The 26,410-nt window shown below is 44.1% G+C and overlaps 2 protein-coding genes across 14 annotated transcripts in view; both read left to right on the top strand.

The window, feature by feature from the left end:
- SH3KBP1 (SH3 domain containing kinase binding protein 1) overlaps window positions 1–4,841 on the top strand; it is a 205,859-nt gene extending 201,018 nt beyond the window's left edge. For all 9 annotated transcript variants that reach the window (XR_014947146.1, XM_015886329.3, XM_015886338.3 and 6 more), the window contains 3 exons: window positions 1,225–1,496; window positions 1,995–2,058; window positions 3,798–4,841. Coding sequence is in view for 8 of the 9 variants with exons in the window: in XM_015886329.3 (XP_015741815.1) it covers window positions 1,225–1,496; window positions 1,995–2,058; window positions 3,798–3,839 (378 nt within the window). In the remaining variant the exon portion in view is untranslated. The remainder of the gene's footprint in view (window positions 1–1,224; window positions 1,497–1,994; window positions 2,059–3,797) is intronic.
- A 9,345-nt stretch (window positions 4,842–14,186) lies between these two features.
- Window positions 14,187–26,410, top strand: part of MAP3K15 (mitogen-activated protein kinase kinase kinase 15) — a 61,476-nt gene continuing 49,252 nt past the window's right edge. Inside the window, exon 1 of one of the 5 annotated variants that reach the window (XM_015886264.3) lies at window positions 14,187–14,697. In XM_015886264.3, the coding sequence (XP_015741750.2) occupies window positions 14,382–14,697 (316 nt within the window). In that variant the 5' untranslated portion in view covers window positions 14,187–14,381. The remainder of the gene's footprint in view (window positions 14,698–26,410) is intronic. The other 4 variants (XR_014947132.1, XR_014947131.1, XM_015886275.3 and 1 more) reach the window with 4 other exon arrangements.

Genomic DNA, 26,410 nt, shown 5'->3' on the forward strand with positions numbered 1-26,410 from the left:
GTCAGTTTTTATACTGGTATAACTGTATTTATCATATTGTCTTGTGCCATCCTTACTCTGTCTTGGTAGAAAACTGAAATTATCCGATACTACAGAAGGAATATTTAGGTCAGGCTTTAGAGTTTGCTGCTATAGTACATAAGGATACCTAAATATTATTTGTATTTCAAAAACTATTTGAAAGATGCAATCATGCACTTCTGTGATCAAGTTACGAGGATAATGTTTTGCTATATAGCTCCCTCTTCTGGGTGTGCTTGAATTAATGAATATTCTTGGGCCAGTATCTGTAAATGATATGCTGGCATTACAGCAGTGTAGATGCTGTTCCTCTAAAACACGAAAGCTGCTATCAGAAAGTGTCCGCTTTGATCCATATGGGCAGATAAGCTGTGGTATAACATACTTAGTGTGGACGGCTGCAGTTGTGCCTTGCTGACTTGCTGCCTAACATCACTTCTCAGTTCAAAGGAAACTTGCATCAGGTGATAGAAGGCCTATTATCCATGAAGGACCTGGTTGCAAGTACATACCACTCAGACACACATACACGTGCATAGAAATTTAAAGGAGCATAATTAAGATCAGGAGAGTCAAGCATTCAAGCCACCAGGATCGTTCGTATCTCTTGTGATTTGTAATGCCATTTTCCTGTATCTGATCGCACTATTTGTTTCACAGAAGACTTTCCTGTATGCAGTGTTTGTCTGGAGCAGGGTCTGCACTCAGTCATGCTCATGTAGTTTACTACAGAACTTGGTGGTACAGATTCTGCTCTTCCCTCCCCACCACGTTTTCTCTTAGTTGTCATCTGACTGCTATTTTTTCTCTCAGTTACTTTGCTGAGGTAATACCACTGCCATAGTCCTCAAGTCTTCACTTACCATATATCTCCATATATAGTTTGCATATTATTTGTTCTCAGTATCTTATTTGCTGTTCAGTTTCAGTATCTCTTTTCCCATGAGAGAATTAAAGGGCTGTCTGCACTTTGTCTTACTCTGCCCAAAAATCATAACTTACTTAGTTCTGATAGGTATCATATAATGCACACATCAGCATTACCAAGTAATAATATGATGAACAATTAAGACTTACTTGCCAGTGTGACAACCGTACTTGTACAATGTTCTGCGTATGCATGAATAGTATTTGTTATAGGTCTGGTTTTCATAAAGCTTTCTCCTGACACCATTTTTAATTTTTATTTTTATTTTCTGACAGGTATTTGATAATAAAACTTCGTTGCCTCCAAAACCAGGCGGTTTGGCTAGTGGCGGTAATGTACAACCATCTCTATCCCCTTCACCATCACCTGGATTTCATTCAATTGCTATGGGAACAACAGGCCACAGGTCAAATTCCCCATCCCTACTTGGTGCAGAAGGAAAGCCAAAGACTGAACACTTGAGCCAAGGTCAGACTGCTCTGGAGGAGCTGAGAACACAAGTTAAGGAGCTAAGAACTATCATTGAAGCGATGAAAGACCAGCAAAAGTAAGTACTACAGTGTTCCCCTTCCTGTGCAAGAAGGATAACAGCAAATCCCTGCTTGAGAGTCATTAAGGTTTATAAATGAAGTTGAAGCTTACATTGTATTGTTGGCACAAGAAGCTTTTAACTGGCTTAAGTACATTACAGGATGGGGAGAATTTGTGTTACCAGCCCATCTACATTTTGTTTGAGAAAAAGACAGCCAGGTACTGATAAAATGCTGGTACAGCTGGCTAAGGACAAACGCTGTGGAAGCAGGGCTGTTAGAAGGAAATGTATTGCTCATATTATTAACTAGCAGGAGAAGAAACGGCCCTTTTATAGGTACTGTTACTTCTCTATGGTATGTAATACATGAGTATGTTAACTTGAATTAGTTCTTTGGGGATAAAAAAGAAATAACTAGTGAAGGAGGGAAAATATGTCTCCAGGAGGAGATCCTATGTGTTTTACTAGTTTCAGTATTTGCATTCCGTGTTTTTAATTGCATTCTTTTAACAGAAAAGAGATTAAACAGTTGCTGTCTGAATTGGATGAAGAAAAGAAGATCCGTCTACGATTGCAGGTACTTTATTTATAGTGCTGTGGCAATATTGGCAGGTTGGATTTAGCCCCAGGTACAGGACATAAAACTCTGGTAAGATGCTTAGGTCCCAGAGAATCAAAAGCTATTACCATTTCTGAAAGGAGGTACCTGTTCCCTTCATAGCGTTGCCAGTCTGCATCACATGTATTGCAGTTTTGGGTTCTTACTGACAAAAACACCTAATAATTATCTAAAAATCCATCAGCCCAAGTAGACAAATACCAAGCAAAAGAGCACAATGCAGGAATCCAAGCATGATATTTCTTTAGTCTCAATGTTAGTGGTCTGATTTTGTCACAAGTGAAATAGTGCATTTTTAAATGATCTACCCTCTCCCAAATCTTTATACTTTACATTTTATATTTCACATCGCAATATTTTTATGTCTGTTTTATAAACTGAATTCAGGTTGCCTTCACTAAAGCATCCTAAATAATATAAAAGATGGCTTTGGGATTAAGAGCCAGTTACTGCTATCATTGTTTGTATAGTACCTAAGTTGTCATATTGATTCGGTGTTTCCAAGCAGTGTTCTGCCCTTCCTGTGTAAGGGTAACAGAGCTGCACCTCTGTTAGGGTCATAGATGGTGCAGCTTCGGTGTGGAATGGCTTTGAATCTGCTTTTCCAGATTTTGAAGAGTAATGTACTTGGTAAGAGCTTTAGTATTGATTATGTCTTATATTTCTGTGGTATAGGTCAGCTGTACTTTATCTTTGTACTAGGCATAGAAAATCGAATTGTAATTTCACTGGGCTGTTCCTGCTTAGAAGAGTACTTGGGGACGTGACAAAGAGTGGCAGAACAGGGGATCATCAATGTCTGTGCTCCAAGGCTGTGTAAAGGACTTTATGCATGCAGCCACCTAGGCTTCTAGTAGCATACAATTCGTGTTCAGCTCAAACTGAAATAGAATCAAAGTGTATCTCAGGATGGAAGGGACCTAAAAGGATCACTGAGTACAACCTGTTCCATGCCCACCGCCCTGTGGTGCAGCCCCTTTCCCTGACCCCCAGCTGCCCCTCCCCTGGCACAGCTCCATGCCGTTCCCTCGGGCCCTGTCGCTGTCACACAGAGCAGAGCTCAGCGCTGCCCCTCCACTCCCTGTGAGGAGCTGCAGCCACCATCAGGCCTCCATCAGCTCCTCTGCTCTGTGCTGAGCAAACACAGGGACCTCAGTTGCTCCACATATGTCTCGTCCTCTAGGCCCTTCAGCATCTTCATTTCCTCCTTTGGATGGAGGAAATGAAACATACCTGGGCAGACTTCATGGGTGCAAAGGGCCACCATCCTTACAGCAAGAACCATTCCTGTAGGAGAGAGCCAGTAGGTTTTGCTGATCAGCTATGGGTGTTTGCAGTCAGTGGCAGCTAAGCTGTGCTGTAAGTACAGCAGCTGGTGCATGGGCACAGTTTTTGTTCAGTGAGTTATTTCCTGGCTGTGACAATCATCATTGAGAACTGAGAGAGTTTGAGAGGTCTTGGGGCATGTTCAATGACTGTGCTTATCTGGCTCTGAAGGGAGGAAGCCATGACCAGTCACCTTGTGCAGCTGAGGAGGTCGCCTCAGTTTGTGAAATCTTTGGAAATAAGAGTGATATAAAGCCAGTACTGACACCTGTGGACAAAATGAAATACGTGCTTTTCAAACTGCACCAACCGTACCTTAAGTTTGTTAAAACATCACATTTCAACAAAAATACTTTTTTTTTTTCTTTCAGATGGAAGTTAATGACATAAAGAAAGCTCTTCAATCAAAGTGAATACTTGATAGATGGAATGTTGCATTATTCTACATGACTGAGACTCAAATTTATGCCCCAGCCAAAATAACTTTGTGCCAAATGATTTAAGAATTGCCTCAGCATCCCTTTATCAAAGGATTAGCACAACCGTTTTTGATAGCACAACAAAAACACCAACAGTGAGGAAAAATCTTCCACGTGAAGCGGTGCCGCGTGGCACCGGTTGTGACTGAAATGGATCTTCTTGTGCTAAAGGCTCTCTACTTCAAGATCATAGGTGAAATGAAAACTCAGGCAGTTTAGTCCATAGTGGTACTATTTTGATGATATTTTTCCATAAATAAAGTGTATTTCAGATTATCTGTTTACAAGCTTTATGATTTTGATTTTTGTTTTTTAATTGTCTTTTGTCACAGATTTTAAAATGTTTGTACTGCATATAGCCAGGAATGAATGTTAACGTTGGGGCTGGAGGGATTATTTTTGCTTCGAGATAGAACAGCCTACTTCTTGTTACGGTTTTAAGTTGTTAAATATGCAATTTCATGTCCCCCTACTCCCTCCAATGAAACATAACGTTGTGTACAGTAATGTATTTAGGAGAAGAAAACCAACAGAATAAGAATCTGGTCTTTGCAATGATTTGTGCCTTTCTTTGCCACACACCGACGGGAGCTGGTTGCAGGTCAGGTCTCCGTCACGTAGCTACCCCCATCTCCCGTCACCGGTGTCCGGTAGAGGTCACACTCGCCGGGTCCAGCTGGCTGCTGCACACAGCCGGGTCCCTGCCAAGAGGCGGGACAGTGGCACAGTTGAGAGCATCTCTGTTTTCATCGGCTGTGGCTTTTTAGCTTTCCCGTTTTCAGTAGCCTCTCCTTTGGTTTTGAATGTTTATCTCCGCTTGGTTTCCAGTAGATGATTTCAGCGCCAGCCTCCGTCCCCAATTTTGCACAGAGTGAACAGAATATGCATTATTAAAGCAAAAATAAATAAAAGTAAACTATAAAACATGAATAAAAAGTTGTATTATTTCCTGCACAAGGTTCTCCATTGTGTGACATTGTTTCATTTGCTATTTATGTGGTACTGTTCGCTGCATTATGCTGTAAGCATTCTGCCATTGAGTTACGTGGAGTGAGATACCTTATGCCCTGCTTTGCAGTGAGCCTTTCTCTTCCTAATTTTGTGGAGCCTTGTGCTTGCTTTGTTTCTTCCAATTTCTGTTTCCATTCTTTCAAAGTAACTTCTTTTGGTTTCCTGTTAGTGGTTCTGTGTGTTCTTTACTAGCAGCGGAGCATCTCATACCCTTGTCAGCAATCCCTGTTGAGTTTATACAAAGCATTTAAGGTCATGGATATTTTTGCACAGCATAGAGTGAGTGGGTGAGTGATATTGTTGATACTGCAGAGTGACAGAAACACAGCAGAATACTCAAAGGCTCTGTTGTCTCACCACATGCTGGTATTGGCACTATCCAGGGTGTCCTCTATCACAACTAACCAACCTGCCTGCTGGGAGCTGGCTGAGAAGTAGCTCTCTGTTGGCCAGCCATGTTCCTATGTGGCTGGCTGAGCTCCCATAATCTCCTTACACAGCTGTATAAAATCCACACATCACCATACTCAAATCTTACCTTATGGAACTCAGCTGGCAATACTGAACCTCACTATTGGGATCATTTCTTCTACTGTAGCATGTGCTTGTTTTGTAACTGTGGTGTCTGAGGTTAAAAGATCTGATGATAAAACTTGAGAATACTTCAGGAACTCCCAATATGTTGCTCAGTGTTCTTAAATAAGAAGCACTAATAAAATATTTATCACTGAAATGCTCTTATTTAACATTTCTAAATAATTACATCACTTCTTTATACCAAGAGTGATAGTCCCAATACAGCTTTCTGGCAACAAAGGTTTGTGAGGTCAATAGCAGCGAGTAGAAGAGGAGGAAGTATGGATAAAGAATAAGAAATTCTGGTTGTGTTTGTAGTGTTATTTTTGCAACAAGTATCCATGCAACAGTTCTAGCCTCCTAGTTGCATCATAGGAAGAAAGGAAACTATTCTATCTATGGTAAATAAAGTACTAATTCCTGAGTTGTATCTCAGACATGGAAGGGACATCTCAGAAATGTTCCATTTCTTGTAAATGCACATATGAAGTTGGAGTTTTCCAATAGCAAATCACATTGATTTTTCCCCCCCTGTTGATGATACCTTGAGATGATAACTTGTCACTTGATAAATCCAAGTGAAAAGTCCAATGTGTCTGTAAATGAAGATTGAATAAGGTTTGGTGAAAATGTTTTGCTTTGCAAGCTTATTACTATGGGATAAGAGAGTTCAAAGCAACACAAGTTTTTTCTGCTTGCTGCATTTCATTATAACAGAAAGTATTTTACACAGTATGTGGACTTCTCCCTTTCTAAAGGGGATCACTTATGAATGAAACCTGTGGATGTGAGCTGCTGCTTTCAGAAATGTCTGGGTTTATATTTAAAGGAAAACAGAAAATGCTGGTGAGCTACAAAGTGCTTTTGATGTGACAGTGATTAAATGCTGCTGTTTGAAGAGTTGTGGAGAATGATTTTTTGTTAATACGCACACGCGGTGCTCAGTTTTACATGGAAATGTAAATATCAAAAGTGCTCCTTAAGTGTTATTACTTAAATATCGTCTCCTGGATGCATTTTTGTTTTTAAAGATCCATTCAGAACTGAGCACAGGTTTGGCAGGTAAAGGCCCCAGGTGGGTGTGGGCCTCTCTCCCACCCTTGGGACCAGGAAGGGAGCGTGAGATCCAGTGCCTGGAGAAAGGCCTGGGGGCTGGGGAAGGGGAAAGGAACATGGAGGAGGGCAGTGTTGTGGACTAGGTAAGTGTGAAGCTGCTGGTTAGGCAGACGAGCTGTGGTTCAAGAGCAAAGGGAGGGCTGTTTAAAAGTGGAAGCAACTGCTCTGTGACTTCTGTTTAGGAGCAGCCACGTTTCTCCTTCGGCAGAGGGTCTCCTCAGTACAGACTCTTATTCAGAGAAGTTGGGGCGGATCTGAATTCCCTCTACCAAATACCAGGTACTTTGTCTCCATGGTTATTAATACCACTCAGTCAGAAATTAGATGTCATTTGGCACCTTTGGCCTCAGCTGACTCTCAAGCCCGGCCCAGGAATGAGCAATCAATTGCTCATGTCCCAGCACATTCATTCCTGCCTCCTGCAGCTGCTTCCCCCTCTACCCTCCTGCCACAGCCACTCTGTTTTGGAAAATAACCAACTTCCTTAGGTAGTGAGCCTGAAAGCATGGGGATGCCAGTGCTTCCAGCACATGTTAACTGGGTAGGCAGAGCTCTGGCAGTATCAGCCACTCTGATAAAAGAAGCATGCTCACCTCTCCCTTGTCTTCCTTTTTATATCGGAAAGCAGCTGGAGAAAGTGGCCAATAGTCACAGGAAAACATGGTTGGCTTTTATCAATGCAGTCTTATATGTTAAACTGTTTCTGAGGAGAAAACTTGATAACTACTACAACAACAAAGCAAATTAGATACAAATTACTGACTTTAACAAATACTGTTAATATCAGATTATTTAAAAAGTGCCTGCTTTCAAAACTTTCCCTGGTTACATCTCCTCACTTCGCTTTGTCCAGACCCTACATTACTATTTGCTGTGGAGGTCGTGTTCCTCAGTACAAGTTTTTCCTCTCCTACTTCATCCCAGCCAGAGAAAGGTGAACGTACTCACATGGAGGGACCCATCAGGCAACCCTTCAGCTCCTTAGAGCCAAGTCAGATTTTGTGAGGGCATTCTGGGGGCTTTTCTTAGAGGATGTGAAAAAGGCTGGTGTATGGGAAACTGCTGATCGCAGCCTGAACCTCTAATTAACCACCTGAGGCAAGCAATGAATCAGCTGTGGGAGCACAGGTGAAGGTAATTCAGCTGTGCTACCAGAAGGGGTGGAGCTTGGGTTCACCTCTCCCAGATCTCATTTAAGGGCTGACCACCACTAAGGCAGCATCTCTTTCTTTGGAGATTGCTCCTTTGTGGAGTTTACTGTGAACCTTCAACGCTGGTGAGTGTTTTCCATTTATCATAGGTTATCGTTCTATCACAATAATCTTTTGTACAAAACATCTGTTTAACCCGTGTTTCCCTATTGACTGTTTAATTGTATAACTGTACAGGCTGGGGTGCTGTCCCTGTTGTAGGATGATCCCTCACTGAGGTTTACCTCTGTGGGGATGCTGTTCTTTCTGGTGGGCATAACACCAGTGAACTGCAGGAGATAGAGCAGTGCAACAGCCTCTGTGTCAGCTTCTTTCTCCTACCAGAAAGCAGAACAGATAAAAGAGGATAAGTAAAACCGCATGAGCACCTGCATAGAAATTGCTGCTGCTAGATAATTTGGCTACTCCATACTGAAAGAGCCAAATTAGTTGAGCCCTGCTGGAAGCACAGGTGCAGCCATTTAGTAAATAATAGCACAAGGCACAAGAAACATGGCGTACGTTTTGAGACCCAGCAAAAACAGTATTGGCTGGAGGAAGCCAGTTCATTAATGGATGTCAAATCTCTCACCGGGGGCTCAGGATGTTTGTACTGTGATTGTGCAGCTGGCTTGGCATGTGTCACTGTGCTCAGGGAATGGAAAATTTCCTATGCCCTGACATGAAGCACCTGTTTGCGTCAGAAGCACAGCTCAGTAACCTGTGGGTGGGGAGCTCTCCCACAAAAAGGATGTCACATTGCTGCCAGGGCTAGGAGCCTCAGTGTTGGACTTGGGTTAATCTGGTTATACTGAAGTCAACCAGGTTGATTCAGGTTGATTCAATCTTGGTGCTGACCCAGAGCTCCCAGAGGAGAGCAGAGCAGCAGGGACATGTCAGGACTGCATCAGCATGAGCGTGTCCAGCTGGGCACAGGGCTGAGACAAGCACACGTTTTCCCATTCATATTTTCACTCTCCCCCCAGGCCTCATGTTTTCTCATCCTTCTCCCACCTAACTAGAAAAGGTAGCAATCTCAGATAGCAAACCTCCCACTGTCTTGAACCTGGTGCTTTCCTCCTGTAGGAGTGTGTCCCAGCACTCCTGTGATACACAGGAGGGGATCTGCCCCCTGAGCAATGCCTCCCACTGCCTTTGCCCATCTGATGCTGCAGTTGCAGTATGATTGCTGCCTTTAGCAGGCTCTGGTTGCTGTCTCCTTACAGGTAGGACTGGGCTGTCACTGTGTGTCTCCGGAACAGAAGGCAAACGGAGTGCTCTGCAGGCTGAGTTCAGGTTGGTTTCATGCCAGAGGTGAATGTGTGTCATAATGGAATCCTGTGGGTTGTTGATCTTCTCCTGTGAAAGGGGAAAGAAAAGGTATGTGATGTTTGTCCTACATGTGTGTACATGCCAGAGTGATAACATTATATTTTGCTTCTTTGATGCTGTATGAATAAGTGAGTACAGAGCAATAGTGAAATCATTCAGCCTCTCATTTGGATTTGAACAATGAGATGAAACAATGCTGTCATGCGGCACAAAGGATTTGACCCCAGCTCTGGGTAGTCCTACTGCTTGCACAACCTAAGTGCTCATTTCTACAGAACATCAGCCACGATTTGGAATTTCCCAAGTGAAAAAGAGTAGGCATCTCTCCTACAAAATTATTAGTCAACCTGGATCTGTTCTTGTGAAAATGTTGGGAATGTTTTGTGCTTCTTCAGTGTCTCGGAGCTGACCAGGAAGTGAGTTACTGTTTAACTGGATGCTGTGACCCTTCCTACTGCAAAGTGCAGGAGGAAACTTAAATACTTTGACAGAAATGTGATTTGACACAGTGATGGGCTGCAGGTCTCACTCATGCAGCGTATTAAAACTTCGCTGGCATGATTCCTACCATGCCAGCAGGTAGAGGTCTGAAGAAGGGCTGTGTTTGAGTGACAGCATATCTGGCTGTAACACCTTCTAATTGTACGAGGCTGACGGGTGGTTTGGCAGCGGCTGTAATAGCCCTGAGCATGTGACACTCTTCCAGCAAAGAATAAATGTAATACAAGCTGACAACGCAGAGAAGACAATGCGTTTGGCATCACATCTTGTCTTGCTGCAAAATCAGGAGAGCTCCAGGAGCAGCTGTAGGCTGATGTGCTGTAAATGTGTTCTCATGATGTGTCTCATCATTAACAGCATAGAGAAGTGCCCATAGACAAGCCCCAATGTTAACGGCAGCCCCATGCTAACAAGCTCATGCATACTGAGCAAAGTCATCATGTATGAAGAGAAAAGAGCTGCCAGGGGTTTTCAGGAGGATCAGTGTTGCTCTCATCCTCGTTAGGAGCCTCAGCTGTGCTCTCAGTGGTTACTGCCCACTTCTCTGCTGATCCCACACTGCTCCTTCATGGATACAAATTACTCCTTGACTAAAAAAACCCCTTGATCCAGACATTGGTAGACTCCTTCATGTGTCAAGCCACCATTTAAGAAACATTGCCATCTCTTGGCTGCCTTAGCAAGAGAAAATTGAAGTACAGTTTAAAGGTTCCAGTTGAGGTTGTGTGTCTTTACTTAGAATCATAGAATCCTTGGAGTTGGAGGGGATCTTTAAAGGCCATCTAGTCCAGCTCTCCTGCAATGAATAGGGACATGCACAGCTAGGTCAGGTCTCGTGCTTTCCAGTGAAAGCAAACCAATGCTGATTCAGTGGCTGTATGGTGTCTAGAGTTCATGTCACTTTAGGGCACCTTTGCAAAGCAAATCTGCCTGCACGTCAGTGTTTTAAGCTCGTGGTATTTGTAAGCCTCTTTATGAGGTTCCCCTTCAGGCTCATTCATGCTGTTTAGCTACCATTGTGTAGATAAAATATTTTGAATCTGAGATTTTGAACAAAACCAAGTGGCTTTGCTGGACTTCTTAAAGAGAATTAATGGGATCTTATTTAGATTCTGGTAAAGCTTTTATTTGATGACCTTAAAAAAGGGAACAGCTTTTATATGAATGCATACTTAACAATAAACAGATCTTACTTTCTTGTTCAATAAATACAACAGCAATTTTCTTCCCATTCATATAAGAGCAGTATCTGTATGGTTACTTGGATACCAGTTCACTGTAAATGAACGTTAAGTGGAGAGCACACTAGAAAAAGTACTACCGACAAGTTAATAAAGTGCTTACCATTATCACTGGTTAACATCTTTGTCAGAAACATGGGGAGTGGGACTGAGTGCACCCTTGGCAAGTTTGTGGATGACACTGAGCTGAATGGTGCAGTCAACGTGCTTGAGGGGAAGGGATGCCATCCAGAAGGGCATTGACAGGCTTGAGAGGTGGGCAAACCTTGTGAAATTGAGGAAGTCCAAGTGCAAGGTCTGGGTAAGGGCAGTCCTGGGCACAGACACAGGCTGAGCAGAGAACATACTGAGATTAGTTCTGTGGAAAGGGATTTGGGAGTGTTGGTTGATGAGAGAGAAGCTCAACAGGAGCTTATGTGAGCTTGTCAGGACCAGTGTGAGCTTGTAGCCCAGGAAGCCACCTGCATCCTGGGCTGCATCAAAAGAGGAGTGGCAGCAGGGAGAGGGAAGAGATTATCCTGCTCTGCTCTCATGAGGACTCATCTGCAGTACTGAGTCCAAGTCTGGGGACTCCAGCAGAAGAAGGATATGGAGCTGTTGGAACAGATGCTCAGAAGGCTGGAGCACCTCTCTTCACAAGAAAGGTTGAGAGAGTTAGGTTTGTTCAGCCTGGAGAAAAGGAGGCTCTTAAGTAAAAAGTTGAATCATTACCTACAAAGAACCACTACTACTTCCCTCCCCCCTCACTCCAAAGTGAATCTCCCACTTGTTCTCACTCGGGTAACTTGCAAGACCTGAAGATACAAGTATTCAGTGGAAATATCTGTCCCACATCATGCACTCAGCTGCAGTATACAAAATGAAGCTTCTTCCTTTAAAAATGCTCCTTGTTCCCAGCTATAAAGAAAGCCTACAAGCATGACAAATGGCACCATGCTGAACTACTGAAAATGAATCTTCAGAATGTGTCAGCTTGTTAGGGAAAATGCCAGGTAAGGACATTGCTTGGAAGAAGGGTGAGTATAATTAAGAGATGAGGAAAAGTCTTGTTGTACATGAAATATCTATGAAGAGAGACTGTCGCTCTGTTCCAAGATGAAGAGACAGACCTCCCAGCATGCAGTGTAAAACAGTACCGAATGTTAATGACTGCAGAATGAAACACAAAGACACATCTTCTCTCTGCAAGGAAACAGGATTGTGATAATCTCTAGAAGGCAGAAAAGGCTTTTTTACTATGTCTCAGAAGCACCCTCCTAAGCATTTCCAGCCCACGTACTTGTTCCAAGTCAACACTTCAACAATTTTCAAGACTACAAGGAGCACTGCAGCACACCTCCATTGTTCTGAACTCATTCAGCTGCAGTTTGTTTTTGTATGTTAGCTATTGAGAGTCTAATCACAGAATCTCAGAATGACCTGGGTTAGAAGGGACCTCAAGGATCATGAAGTTCCAACCCCCCTGCCTGGCAGAGCCACCAAACTTCCACATTTACTAGATCAGGTTGCCCAGGACCCCATCCAACTTGGCTTTGGACACCTCCAGAGATGGGGCATCCACAGCCTCCCTGGGCAGCCTGTTTGAGCAAGATTTCTTGTATAAAAAATCCCTTCAAATTGATAATTCCAGGAAGGAGTAGGAGCTCCGGTGGCCAAAGTAGATATTTTCTCCAAAGTTTCCCATACCTGTGCTTTTGTCGAAAAACACAGCAACCTCAGCCTCTGCACTAAATCCAACAGCTTACTTGCCCTAAATGCTCCAAAATGAAAGACAGGTTTGCCTCTTATGTGGTTTTTGTGCATCCATGTTGAGCCATCATGCACAATGCTATCCGTACCTTGGAGTGGTATGGTACAACTGGCTACTGGAACCCCTCTTTTGGTCACAAGGCCATGGTGCCAGACACTTACAGAAGAAAATAATGTGTGGCAAACTGCTTTTATTGTATTATGGCATGAAGTAAAAATGTTAACCTCAGATAGCAGTAGGGAGCAAGGCTGCATCAGAAGACAAAGATGCTGTTCTCTTAAAACTTGTTTGTAGCCCTAAGTGAAAAGTGAGGTGAACAGGATTTCCAGCCAGGCTTCCACATTCCAATCCAAATTTCACTCAGTGCCTCATGGTTTCTGTAGTTTCTTTGGTCCCTGGCTGCCCTGATTTCAGTGCATGGTGACCTTCTGAAAGCCGAGATACAAAGCTGGTAGACAGTAGAGTGGCCATGAGCCAGCAGTGTGTCTTCATGGCCAAGGAGGCCAATGGTATCCTGGGGTGCATAAAAAAAACATGGCCAGCAGGTCGAAGGAGGTGATTCTCCCCTCTGCTCTGTTCTGGTGAGATCACATTGGCAGTGCTGTGTCCAGTTCTGGGCTCTTCGGTTCAAGAAACACAGAACTTCTGTAGAGAGCCCAGCAGTGGGACACAGAGATGATGAGGGACCTGGAGCATCTCCTGTATGAGGGAAGGCTGAGACCTGGGGCTGTTCAGCCTGGAGAAGAGAAGGCTGAGAGGGCATCTTATCTACTACTTACAGGATGGGTGTCTAGTAGATTGGGCCGGGTTCTTTTTGCTGGTGCCATGAAGCTGGGTCATGGAATCACGATCAGGGGAGATCGTGAAAGTAGGAGGAACTGAAGGATGCATTGTTCCTCAAGCACAGTTGATCTATCCGTGGTCAAGATCATTTCAACGATAAGTGGAAAGATAAAGCATTAGGGGAAGGGTGTGATACACCGAGCTGAGGGAAGAACAAGCTGCAACGGTGGTTTTTGCTGCGTCAGGAGTAGCCCGGTGATCTGGGCTTCGTACGAACACAGAATCACAGAATGATCTGGGTTGGAAGGGACCTCAAGGATCATGTAGTTCCAATCCCCCTGCCTGGCAGGGCCACCAAACATACACCTTTACTAGATCAGGTTGCCCAGGGCCCCGTCCAACCTGGCCTTGAACACCTCCAGGGATGGGGCATCCACAACCTCCCTGGGCAGCCTGTTCCAGGGCCTAACCACTCTCCTAGTGAAGAACTTCCCCCTAACATCCAACCTAAATCTTCCCTCTTTTAACTTAAAACCATTTCCCCGTGTCCTGCTATTATCAGCCCTTTCGAAGAGTTTACTCCCCTCCTGGGAGTAAGTTCCCTTCAGGTATTGAAACACAGGGCACCGCTCAACCCCTCCGAACACAGCCGAGCCGGGCCGCCACTTCAAGTACCAGCAGTAACCCCGGGCAGCGGGCGGTGCGGGGAGGCGGATTGTCCCGCGAGGGGCGGGGAAGGAAAGTGAGGCGTGAGGAGCGGTCGCCCCGACGGTGCCGCCTCCCCTCCCTCAGTCCCGCTGTGGTGGCGGCGGGACGCGGTGTACAAGGGGCTGTGCCTTGCCCCGGCCGGGAGGGCGGCGCGGAGCTCGGCCATCGTCTCGGCGCCCAAAGGTCCCGCCCGGCCGGGCGCGGCCGGAGTTCGCCCTCGGGCTGGCGATGGGGCGCGGCCCCGCCTGAGCACCTGCCGGCAGCCGCCATGGAGAGCCCCGCGGGCGGCGCGGCGGCGGAGCCCGCACACCCCGGCCCGGAGCAGGAGTTGCCGACCCCCGGCCCGGCCGAGGGCGGCGGGGAGGTGGTGGAGAGCAGCGCGGCCCCACGGTCACGCTGCCTAAGGGCCGTGTACGTGCTGAACGACCCGCCTAAGGCGGGGGCTGGGGCGCGCAGCCCCGAAGCTGGAGCGAGGCAGTGCCTGCTGCGGGCGTGCGAGGCGGAGGGAGCGCAGCTCGGCACGGTCAACTTCGGGGAGTTGGACTTCGGGGAGACGGCGGTGCTGGATGCATTCTACGATGCGGGTGAGTAGGCGAGGCGGGGGGCTGCGAGGTGGGTGCTGAGGCTCGCATACCGCCTTGGGACGGAGGCACTCTTGCTAGTGTAACTTGATGAGAAGCCTTGTCGGGCTCCGTGGCTGAGAGCAGAGTTGGAGGCAGTCCCTCATGGTTAGTGGGCATGCTGTAATGGGTTTGTGGTTGGACAAGGTGATCCTAGTGTTTTGTTTTAACCTTAATCATTCTGTGATTCTAAGGAAGTGTAGAAGCACACCCTGAAGAAGTTGACTGTTGGTGTTGTTTGCTGTCCAGGTTCCAGCTGATTACAGAGATTACATCTCTGTTGGTTCTAAAGGATCCCTCTCTCTCTTCTCCAGTCAAACCACTTGAATGGTTGGGCAGCATGAGAAAGAGTCATATCCTTCTGAGCAAGCAGAGAGAGGAAGCCCCAAAGTCAATAGATATTATTCAAAGTAATTAAAATTGGCACGTGCACAGCTTCCAGACTGATTTTTCTCATATCCTTATGGGCAGACTTCAGTAAACTGGGCGATCCAATGCCTCTGAAGAGGAAAGTACCACAAAGTCCACATTTATGCTCATCTTGCTCAAGAATATGCTTTGTTTTGCTCTTGGGGATGTGTTAAGGGAGACTTTTTAAGACTTTGTTCTTACTTAAAATGCTTGTATGATGAGTCCATTTCATCCTTTGAGTCATCCACTTATTGAGAAACAACACGTCTTTTGGTTGTTTAATAACTTCTCAGATGGGATTCTGTTACAACTCTTAGCAGGGTTGGAAGGTGCTCTCTATGCATAACAGATGCACTCTCAGTGTCTCTTAGGACAGAAATGGTGCGCTCCTATTGCTCTGTTATGATAGTAGGGCTTCTCTAATAGTTGCTTGCTTGCTTTTTGGTTTGCTGGCTGGAATCCTGACCAGCACGTATCTACTGACACTTAATGACTGAGCAGAGATGTCTTCACATTCTGAATGGTATCAGTGGGATCTTTGATTGAAGCACTATCTGCTACCCCACTCTCCCCACTCTGCCTGAAGTTGTGGCCATTTACTTTAGTCAGAAACATCCTCCTGAAGCAAGTTGATGTATTTTATTTAGAATCTATGATACAGTGATTATTGGAGCTGGAGCCTTTTCGAGGACAAAACCAGAAATCATTAAGGATGGAGTGCAAAGAGAAAGAACAGGAAGCTCTTTTTCCTGTCTGCAGGCAGAATTTCTGGTAGATGATTTCTCAGTAGAACACTGAGAGGAGTGCTCAAAAACACTTCTATGCTGTAATGAGAGCATGACGTCCTTCTTTTCTCCTTGAGTGTGTACTCATTACCAGCTTCCCACCATCTGAAACCTTATCATGTGTGTTATGTGTATCTTATCATGTTATTGCAGACCAGCAGGAAATGCAGAATGACTCTCATCTTCAGAAATCACCGAACTTTCTATGGTGCTTTGATAAAAGAGAGCTCATAAATTCTACAGCTCCTGTGAGATCAAACTTACAATAGATGGTGAAATTAGGGCTTGTTAACAGGAAGATGAGCTCTCTTTGCTCGGGTTATGTGACACAGAAGTGAGTGGTGGTGTCTACACAACAAAGAAGCCATCAGGGGGAGCTTGGAGGTTTGGGATATTTCTTGGATCATTCGGCCACAGTGTTTTGAAATGATGGCAGCAATTGAAGTCAGCAGCATGAAGGTCTACTGAAAGGAAGACACAGAATCACAGAATGACCCAGGTTGGAAGGGACCTCAAGGATCATGTAGTTCCAACCCCCCTGCCTGGCAGGGCCACCAAACATACACATTTACTAGATCAGGTTGCCCAGAGCCCCGTCCAACCTGGTCTTGAACACCTCCAAGGACGGGGCATCCACAACCTCCCTGGGCAGCCTGTTCCAGGGCCTAACCCCTCTCCTGGTCAAGACAGACCCGATACTAAGGGTCTGAACTACTAAGGGATAAAGCTAGAATTTGCCTGAGAAAAAGGTTACTCCTGTGACAATCCAGGAAATAGTATGTCAGATCATTTATCAGTGTAATGGGATATTTTGAAGCCCATTTCTGTTGTTTTGCTACATATGAACTTAGCAGCACCCTGCATGGTAAGACAGCCCCGAATGCACTGTTGGATATCCTGACACTTGCCCTGTCTTCACTCAGAGCCAGTGTTAGAATGGAGAGGGCTTCCAGACAGGGCCTGGAAGGTGGGTCCTCCTTACTCTCTAACACAGTCAAACCACTCTTAACATAACCCTGATTTCTTGTCCCTGAAACTATTTTTCTTCCCGCCATGAAAGGGAAAGGCAGCCTGTGTGTTCTGGGTCCTGATTTTCACACTGGCAATGACTGAAGCCACGTTGTTGCCCATAGCCAGCTACCGCCCTGAAGCCCTCTTCCCTCTGAAGGCTGGCATTCTCACTGCAGAATTGGCAGGATTGCTTCAGCACCTTCAGCCAGAGCTGAGGATGCCAGGGTAAAGTAAACATTTATCTTCAGGCTAATATACAGCATGGTAACTGCTATTGCTGAGCTGGAGGCACATGCTTGCCTCACTGACTCTGCTGCAAGAATTGCGATGGCTGACAGGAAGCTGAGGATGACTGCTGAGGGCAATCATCTTAAATAAATGTCAACAAACCTTGCCACTGCAGTTTATCTTTGCTCTTGGGTGTGACAGTGAGTGGTGGGAAGGGGTTAAAGGTTGGCTGTCTGATGCTTGCTTCAGGAGGCAGAGGTAGGAGTTTTACTGAGGAATACATAGTATTTCTCTTTTCATTTCAAGGATGTATTTTCTTTTTAAATCTGAGGAGATGCATGCACAGTGTGATATGGAAATGTGAAGAGAAGCAGTAAAACCATCTTCAGAACAGGAAGGTTGTAGCTAAGAGGCTGGGGCTGACTAGGTTGGATGTTGTGCTGCTTTAATACAACAGCAAAGCTGTCAGGACCTGATCTTTTATCTCTGTGTGATGCAGAACATACAGAACAACTCTGGGAGGCTCCAGCCAAGCACTTCATTGTGCTGTCAAAGTAAAATATTCTGCTAACGCTACAGTAATGTAGTAGCATTACAGCCCTTTTATATCCAAGGACATGAGGTAAATTTTAAATGACAGTGGCAAGCTTGATGCAGTCCATCAAGTGTTTATGTTACTGTGTTCTGATGCATCCTAGGTGCTGTGATGCAGCCATTACATTCAAAATGTGTGTTTTGCTTTAATGATATTGGGTTCAATTTCCAGTAGGAAGTCATTTTACAGGAATGCTTACTTGCATTCAGGGATTTGCATGCTTCACTCAGCATTATTTTCACTGTCAACATGAAACATAGCTGTATATCAGCCTTATTGCTCTTTCAACGTGTAGCTTGAAAGGACTCATTTTGGTTCAGCTTGCCTATAGGATTATGAAATAGCTCGCTTCATGTCAGCTGGACAATATTAGAAACATGAAAGCAAGTAACCATAAGTAGGTTATGTTGAGTTCATTCACGTTCCTGTGGTGTAAATATCTATAGGATGGATGTCAGGTGGATAGGGGCCAGGCTCTGTTCAGCAATGCCCAGTGATGGAACAAGGGACTGTGGGTATGAACTGGGACATAGCAAGTTCCATATGAACACAAGGCATGTGAGGGCAACAGAGCCCTGGTGCAGGCTGCCCAGAGAAGTGATGGAGTCTCCTTCTGTGGAGATACTCAGAACCTGCCTGGATGCTTTCCTGTGTAACCTGCTGTTGGGAACCTGCTTCAGCAGGGGTTTGGACTCAATGATCTTCAGCAGCTTGTTCCAACCTCACCTATGCTGTGTGTTCTGTCGTGTCCTGCTTTTATTACCTGCTTTTGTTTAAAAAAATCTTTTGTTTTATCACAGAATTATACATGGTTATTAAGCAAATCACAGGTGTTCGTGTATCCCTAATTAAAAAGTAACCGATGTTCCTGTTTTGTAGATGTAGAAGTTTGAGGTAAGACTCTTCTAATAAGGAGTTGATGCAGAACTGGGTCAAGAACTCCAGATTCTGGGGCTCCTTCTGTACTCTGCTCAAGCAGTGGCTCCAAGTTCTAACTCACTGGCTATCTGTGCTGGCTGCAAATCCATATCCAGCTGACCTGTGGCCTGTGCTGCTGCTCTGGCACAGGCAAAGCAATGCCTGCTTGGGCTGCTGCCTCCTTTCATGCTCCAGTGATATTATTTGCATGGAATTAGTGGTGTAAGGTCACTTTTTTAGGAGGACTTCAAGTTGGTTTATAGCTTGCCAATGAAACTCGTGTACGTGGTAGGCTCTTTCCCTCATGCTTCAGTGTGGATGTGAGTTGCTTTAGCCTCGTGTTACCTTTGAACTGCGGTGCGTGTGCTTGAAACTGAGCCAAGAGGGAGCACAGCTGTTGTTTTATCCTGCTCCCAGGCACAGGCTTGCTGTAAACAGCATAACTCCAGTCTCTGCTGAGGTCATTGTGGTTCAGATGGCAGCTGCTGGTGGGCCAAGAATGCACAATTCCGCCTTGCTTGTTGGCTTTCTCTCAGGGGTGCTGCAACTACCTTTGCCTTGGAGGTTGGGGTGGCTATGGAGCTGTGCCAGGAGCAAAAGCTGCATTGCTGTGGTCTATGAGGAGACAGCATGAATTCTGACTCTTAAAATTATTGGATTGCTGTGCCATCATAAACTACACTTGCTTTTCTACCTTTCAGAATAGTTAGCCTCACAGAAGCAAGTAGTTCTGCTGTAGTGTTAATGCTGAAACTTTTCACTGCTACAAAACCCAGTGCTCTCCTTGCTCCATTGCTTAAGCCACAGGCCTGCAGATCCTTGCGGCCACTTGCTGTTGACTGTTCTCTGCCAGGCTGAAGTTGTAAACTAATTTTCAGAGTAAGTAATACAAATATTAGTGGGGTTTTTTGTTTGGTTGGTTTTGGCTCTTTTTTCTGCCAAATTTTGGTCTGTGATTTCTACTTCCCTACACTGTGATAACTGTGAATGTGTCCCCACATCTGTAGAAACTAAGGTCCTTTCACAGCATACAAAGACAAGCATGCTTCTGCAACAAGTGCCACAGACTTCACAAAGTCTACTTGGTTGATTTGAAGTGAAAACTTTGATGGAAGATTCAGATGTGTGACAAATAGAACAGCCCAACAAATCATCCTCAAAATGCAGTTCACAATAGTTGAACAATTGGAAAAAAAACATTATGTCTTGGGATTTATTAAATCCTTGGTGCTTTTTTTCTTCTTCTTTTAAGCAGAGTTATCGTCAGCATACACGCTGGGCTTCATCTTCTGACAGTTTATGTGTATATATATTTTGAGGTGAACCATCCTGAAGTCCAATAAAAGATGGAGGCTACGTTTAGAGGCTTGTCATAAAATCACAGTTTCATGTAACTGTGTCTGAATTGCAACATGGAAGTAACTAGTATTCCTCATTCTGTGGAGATTTTGTGATAAGCAGCTTGGAGTTACATTATTTATTTGCTTTTAGTTATGCTCTGTGTTAAAATAGGGAAATTTTGTACAGATGCAGTGTGTTAATTAACAGGCTGTGTTCATGCTTAATGTTCCCCATTTGCAAGCTGGAAGTAATAACTCGTATTGTATTTATAGAATAGTTAAAGTAGATAATGTTGGTAATTTGCTTTGGAAATAGGGCCTTCTACTGAAATCCTAGATTTTATTGATGACTACTCGGTACTTGGAAGTAGAGCTTTCTCATTTATTAATGGATGTTGCACATTCTTGAGATTACAATATTTAGTGGCAGATAAGGATTTTTACAGTAATACATGCAGCATTTAGGCAGGCATATAACCCTTGTGTTGTTTACAGGCAAAGTAAAAATAGCAGATTGGATCCACATCTGCCCAACATCCAGAATACTGAATCAACAACTGCCTGTACGTGAGTGGAAGCTCTTTTGGCTCACAGACAATGCTGTGGTTTTATGTAAACTTCATTTGCATTTCCACTTTAACAATGCCGCCTGTTTTCAATTAACTATTTATCCATGCATACTGTACTTCTGTGTGGGCCTTAGATGGAAGTCTGAGGTTATATAAGGAGGAAATCTGTGATATAGTTATAAGACCGATGCCATGGTTTGGTATGGACAAGTACGGATTTCTAGTGATGGAGGTGTTTCTTGACCTTTGTTTTTAAACAACTTGGAAGAAAATAGGAGATTTAGATTAGTCTTATCTCAAACATTTCTTTGGCCTGAAGATAAAATGCAGCATAGTTTTGTTTTGTCAGATGTTTTTGATATATGCCTTTGGCCAACATGCAGTATGCTCAGGATGTGCAGATTGGGCAGGTTTGTGCTGCTTCCCAGCCAAGGTAATCAACCTTAAATGATGAGTTACTGAAGTCATTTAGGTTGGATAAGTGTTCAAAGGTTTGGAGTTTATCTGAACCTCCATGGCCTAGAAATTGATTAGCTTGCTGTTGGGAAGGAAGGGACAGCCTTTCTTGTTGTATTTTCTTAATTGCACTCAGGCCACTTCAAACCCTTTCATTGCCTCTCATGACCCCGTTGCTTCTCATGACTCAGTGTAGGGAGTACCAAGGTGTATGAGGAGTTACATAAAGTTCAACTTTCTTATTTTGCCCTCAAACTACAGGTGAGGTTCAAATTAGGTTCAGGGCTGGGTGCCTTTTGCTGTATGCTCTCCTCAGTGGCAAGCTCTGCTGTAGTAAACACTGCAGTGGAAACAATCTCATGTGACGCTTGGCACACAGCTAGTGTTAGTGTGAAGTGCCTGTTTTTAATCTACTCCACTGTTTGTTAAACAAGCTGGCAAAATGGATGACTCTGCAGAAGTAGCGGGCTCCTTGCCTTGCTGGGGAAATATGGGAAACAATGTTATCCTCACCTCAGGCACTGTGCAGTTTAGGGCACCACAATGCAAGGAGGACATAAAACTATTAGAGAGCATACAAAGGAGGGCTATAAAGATGGTGAAGGGTCTGGAGGGCAGGATGTATGAGGAGAGGCTGAGGCCCCTGTGTTTGCTCAGCGCAGAGCAGAGGAGCTGATGGAGGTCTGATGGCGGCTGCAGCTCCTCACAGGGAGCGGAGGGGCAGCGCTGAGCTCTGCTCTGTGTGACAGCGACAGGGCCCAAGGGAACCCATCAAAATAACTGTACGGTTGCTGGGTCCATCTCTGAGACCTGACTGTCTGTTTAGGCTAGTGTCACATAGCAGTTGTGGTATACAGAGAAGCAGGGACAGGATTTGGTTATGTAGGGAAGCATTTAATTGCTCAAGCCATAATACTGCCCTGTCTCTTCCTGCAACCCTATCAGCCTTCATCATGGTATGTCTGCTAATCTTCTGCAGCTACTGAGGCAGGAGTGGACTGCTTTTCTTCGCCACGTACCTCACAGCTGCATGCCTGCTATGGTTGTATCACGTCTCAAGACTGTGCAGTTAGATACTGGTTATTTTGCTTCTCAGGAAGCTTGGGATCTCTCTCTGCTTGGACTAAGTGATGAGTTCTGCTTCAGATGAATGTTTTGTCCAGCTTTTACTTTCTTAAGAGGGGTTGAGAGGGAGGGAGGAAAAAAAACAAGATAAAAAGTATCCAAAATCTAGGGGGATGATGGGATGGAAAGGGAGGAAAGTAGAGACCATGTGTCACGTGAAAGAGATAGGAGTGACAGGCAGGCGTAAGCATTCATCTGCCTGGGACGTGAAACTGCTCAAATGCTAAGATCCAAGAGATGAGGTCTCTCCCTCAATTTTCAACCCAGAAACCTGAAGGAAATTGTGTAAATAGCGATCTCTTGTGGATGTCACAACTTTCAGAAACCATTTATTAGCAGCATGAATACCTTGTCTGTACTCACCTGATTTGATTGTGGTTGGTAACTAAAGGTCTATGGCTTGGAGTGGGCAAACTTTTCAGCACTTCCTCAAAGAAGGATGAGTGTGCAAGGGGCCGAGTACTGTAAAAGTTTCCAGTGAATGTGTGTGCAGGCTTTTTAACTATGATTTCTCACAACATTGAGTTACCTGATTCAAACTTGAAACCATACTGTTCTTAGGACATTGCAAACTGCAGTATGAAATCATAGAATATTAGAATGACTTGGGTTGGACGGGACATCAAGGATCTTCATGTTCCAACCCCATTGCCATAGGCAGGGCCACCAACCTCTAGATCTAGTACTTGACCAGGTTGGCCAGGGCCTCATCCAACCTGGTCTTTAAACACCTACAGAGCATCCCCAGCCTCTCTGGGTAAAACATAGTATGGTAAAACTAGCCTTAGTATGAATGCCATTAGCTTTCAAGGAAATGTAACACTTAAATTTGTCTTGGAAGTCTCTCTATAGAGCATCCTCATAGCACAAAACACCTTGCATGCCATTATCTTTGACTTCCTTCATAGCTGGTGGAGAGAAATGGGCACTTCTGAGCTGCTGTTCTTCTTACAGAATCATGGAATCCTTAGAGTTGGAATGGACATCTAAAGGCCATCTAGTCCAGCTCCCCTGCAATGAACAGGGACATGCATAGTTAGGTCAGGTTGTCCACGGCCTGATCCAGCCTCACCTTGAAAATCTCCAGGGATGGGGCATCCACTACATCTCTGGGTAACCTCTGTCAGTGCCTCACCATCCTTACTGTTGAAGACTTTTTCTGTATTTCTAATCCAAATCTTCCTGCTTTGAGCTTGAAGCCATTTCTCCTTGTTCTATCACCACAGACCCTGAGAAAGAGACTGTCCCCTTCTTTCTTGTAGCTCCTCTTTAGATACAGAACGGCTGCTATCACGTCAGCTAAAGAGGGGCCACAGGAAAGAAGGGGACAGACTAAGGCAGACTTCTGACAGATCAAACAGTATTCCTAAAGTGCTTTATCTCTCTGCATTGACAGTGAGGGGTGTGAAGATGACCTTGTGTGAGATCAAACACCTGTACTGTGACAGACCAAATAACTTCTGAATCTTAGTTGTGGAATGAATAACATTAATTGAGTATTTCCTGTCAGTCTGACTATTCAGACTCTGTTTTGGTACATGAGAGTACTAAGCCTTCTTAATTTGGCATGGGGTGATGTTTAGTACTGCCAAAAGAATAAGTTCCCCAACACAGTCTCATAAACGATTGGATTGTTTTTAATTAAATCTTTTATAAGAAAAAAACAGAAACACACACGAACACACAACCTCAGGCAAATACTGGCAAAGTTGTGGGGGAAAAAAAAGACTGAGAACAAAGCTTTGTGTTGTGGAAAACACTGGGCAGTTTCTGAGCTTAGGCATATACTGTGTCGAGTAAATTACGTATTTTCTGACTGCTGCAGTTCAATAATGCTAGGAAAGTTCATTGAGGATTAGTTCTTTTCATGCAGTTAACATTTTAGGAAAAGAAGAAAAAGAAATTTTTCGACCCCTTCTGAGTGATGGGTTCTTTTTAAGTGTTTCACTGTTCAGTGTTTTCTAGTCAGGCTATGTTTTCATATTGGTGATTGTGGAGAGCATTAAAAGTGCATTCTTCAGTTGGATTTGCCATGTGTTTTATTAATTTATATTAATTTTCTTCATGTACCAGTTCTTGAAGTTGCACAGTTGTATTCTGTCTGGCAGTCTGAGAAACACTCTTAGAAGATCAGTTAAATATAAGCACAGAAGTTCTTTGGGCACAAGTTTTGCTTTTCTGGATCACTAGAACTGCTTTCCTATTTTAGAATAGTGCTTTGCCACCTTTGAAATGTACAGTTTTACAGTGAATTTAGTTCTATCTAGGAAACATCTAATAATGTTTCATAAAACTTTTGCTTTTCATTTCCAAGGACTTTGGAAGAACCTTTCCTTCCATTTAACAACAAAATCCTTAATATGCAATTGAGGGGGGAGTATGGCAAGATTAGGGTGATGTATTTGATAAATAGGAAAGACCCAGGACATAGAAGTAAATGAGCAACTAGGTGCTATGTCAATCCCTAGAAGTGACAGTATTGCTTACCTGCTGTCATTTGTTCTGCTGCTTTTAACTGAATTGTAGTTTGTTGTGTGGTTTAATTGTTGGAACAGGTGGGTTCTTTCAATAATAATGAGTATGTATCAGTTATAAATGTCATGAATACTCCATCATGGTTTAAAAAAATCAGTAGTTTTAAATACTCTTTTCTCCTGAATTGCAGTAAACACCACTGAAACACTAAAAATATCTTCTATTTCTATTTTTAATGTGTGTCCTCTGTACCAGCGGACAGATGAAAGAGGCTGTGTCTGAGTACAGCTGTAAAGTAACACCACAGAGCTGACATGATTAGTGGCTGTAATGTTTGGGTCTGAATGTAACCCTGTTTTAGATCACTCTGGATGAAAAGGGTGCTGGTGTAGAAAGCTCAAGGTGAACTTTGGCCCCTCAATCTGTCCATGACACATTTTGGCCGGTTGTCTGGTGTTCACCCTTGTATCCCAAGGGACAGTTTTTGCTGGATGAGAGTTAGTGGTGCTGAAGCTGCTATTTGAATTCCAAAGCATAAAAGGTTGCAGGTGAGACCTGAACTCAAGAATACAAAATTTCTGCTTGTGATTAAACAAAATATTTAAAATAAATACAGCTTTTGTGTTCTCTGCTTCTGTTAAAATGCTTTCAGGCTTTTTGAGTGTGTCACAGAATCACAGAATTTTCAAGGTTGGAAAAGGCCTAGAAGATCATCCAGTCCAACCATCACCAATACTTCCCAGCTAAATTATATTCATCAACACAACATTCAAACTTTTCTTGAACACTCCCACGGTTGGTGACTCCATCATTTCCCTGGGCAGTGCATTCCAATGCCTGACTACCCTTTCCGAGAAGTAAAATTTCCTAATGTCCAGCCTGAATCTCCCCTGCCGCAGCTTGGAACCATTCCCTCTAGTTCTGTCACTGTCTACATGAGAGAAAAGGCCAACCCCCAGCTCACTACAACCTCCCTTCAGGAAGTTATAGAGAGCAATAAGGTCTCCCTTGAGCCTCCTCTTCTCCAGGCTGAACAATCCCAGCTCCCTCAGCCTTTTCTCATAAGGCCTGTGCTCCAGACCCCTCACCAGCTTTGTAGCACTCCTCTGAACACATTCCAGGGCCTCAATGTCTTTCTTGCAGTGAGGGGCCCAAAACTGAACACATTACTCGAGGTGCGGCCTGGTCGATTTCATTACCAGTTTCCCTCCGACTACATGCTGACTTCTACTCTAAACTTCAGCTATTACCACCTACAATCTGGCTATCCAAAAAGTTGGCATTAATTTTTGATTGATACTTGTCTGTGAGGAAGGAAGCTGAACCTAAATGTGGAAGGAGGAGCCTGGAAAGCATTATGTTGAATTGGCTCTCCTGCTGTGGAGACGGGAGTAGAGGATGAAGTGTGACTGACTTGTTTCTGTTCATTAATCATGCTTTGCTAAGCAGGTACTTGTGCTGTAGTGTTAATTTTATGTATCTCACAGACCTTATAAATACAGAAATTCTTCTTTGTAACCATTCTAAATATGTCCTTGTGCTTCAGGGCTCTTAATTTGTGTTTCAAGAATTGGAGATGAAAGATTTTGGCATCAGTTGCAAGCAATGCATAAGACAACTGAAACTAAAGTATTTGTGAATCATTGAGTGTCCAGTGCACTGAGTATGTCCAAGGGTGTTACTTCTTTAATTAGCATTTATTATTCATCATTTGTTCACTTGTATTCATTTCCTGACCTCACCAGACTTAAGATGCTTTATGCA

Source organism: Coturnix japonica, chromosome 1 (genome assembly GCF_054131305.1).
Source record: "Coturnix japonica strain WE chromosome 1, WE-NBRP24, whole genome shotgun sequence".
Lineage (NCBI taxonomy): Eukaryota > Metazoa > Chordata > Aves > Galliformes > Phasianidae > Coturnix > Coturnix japonica.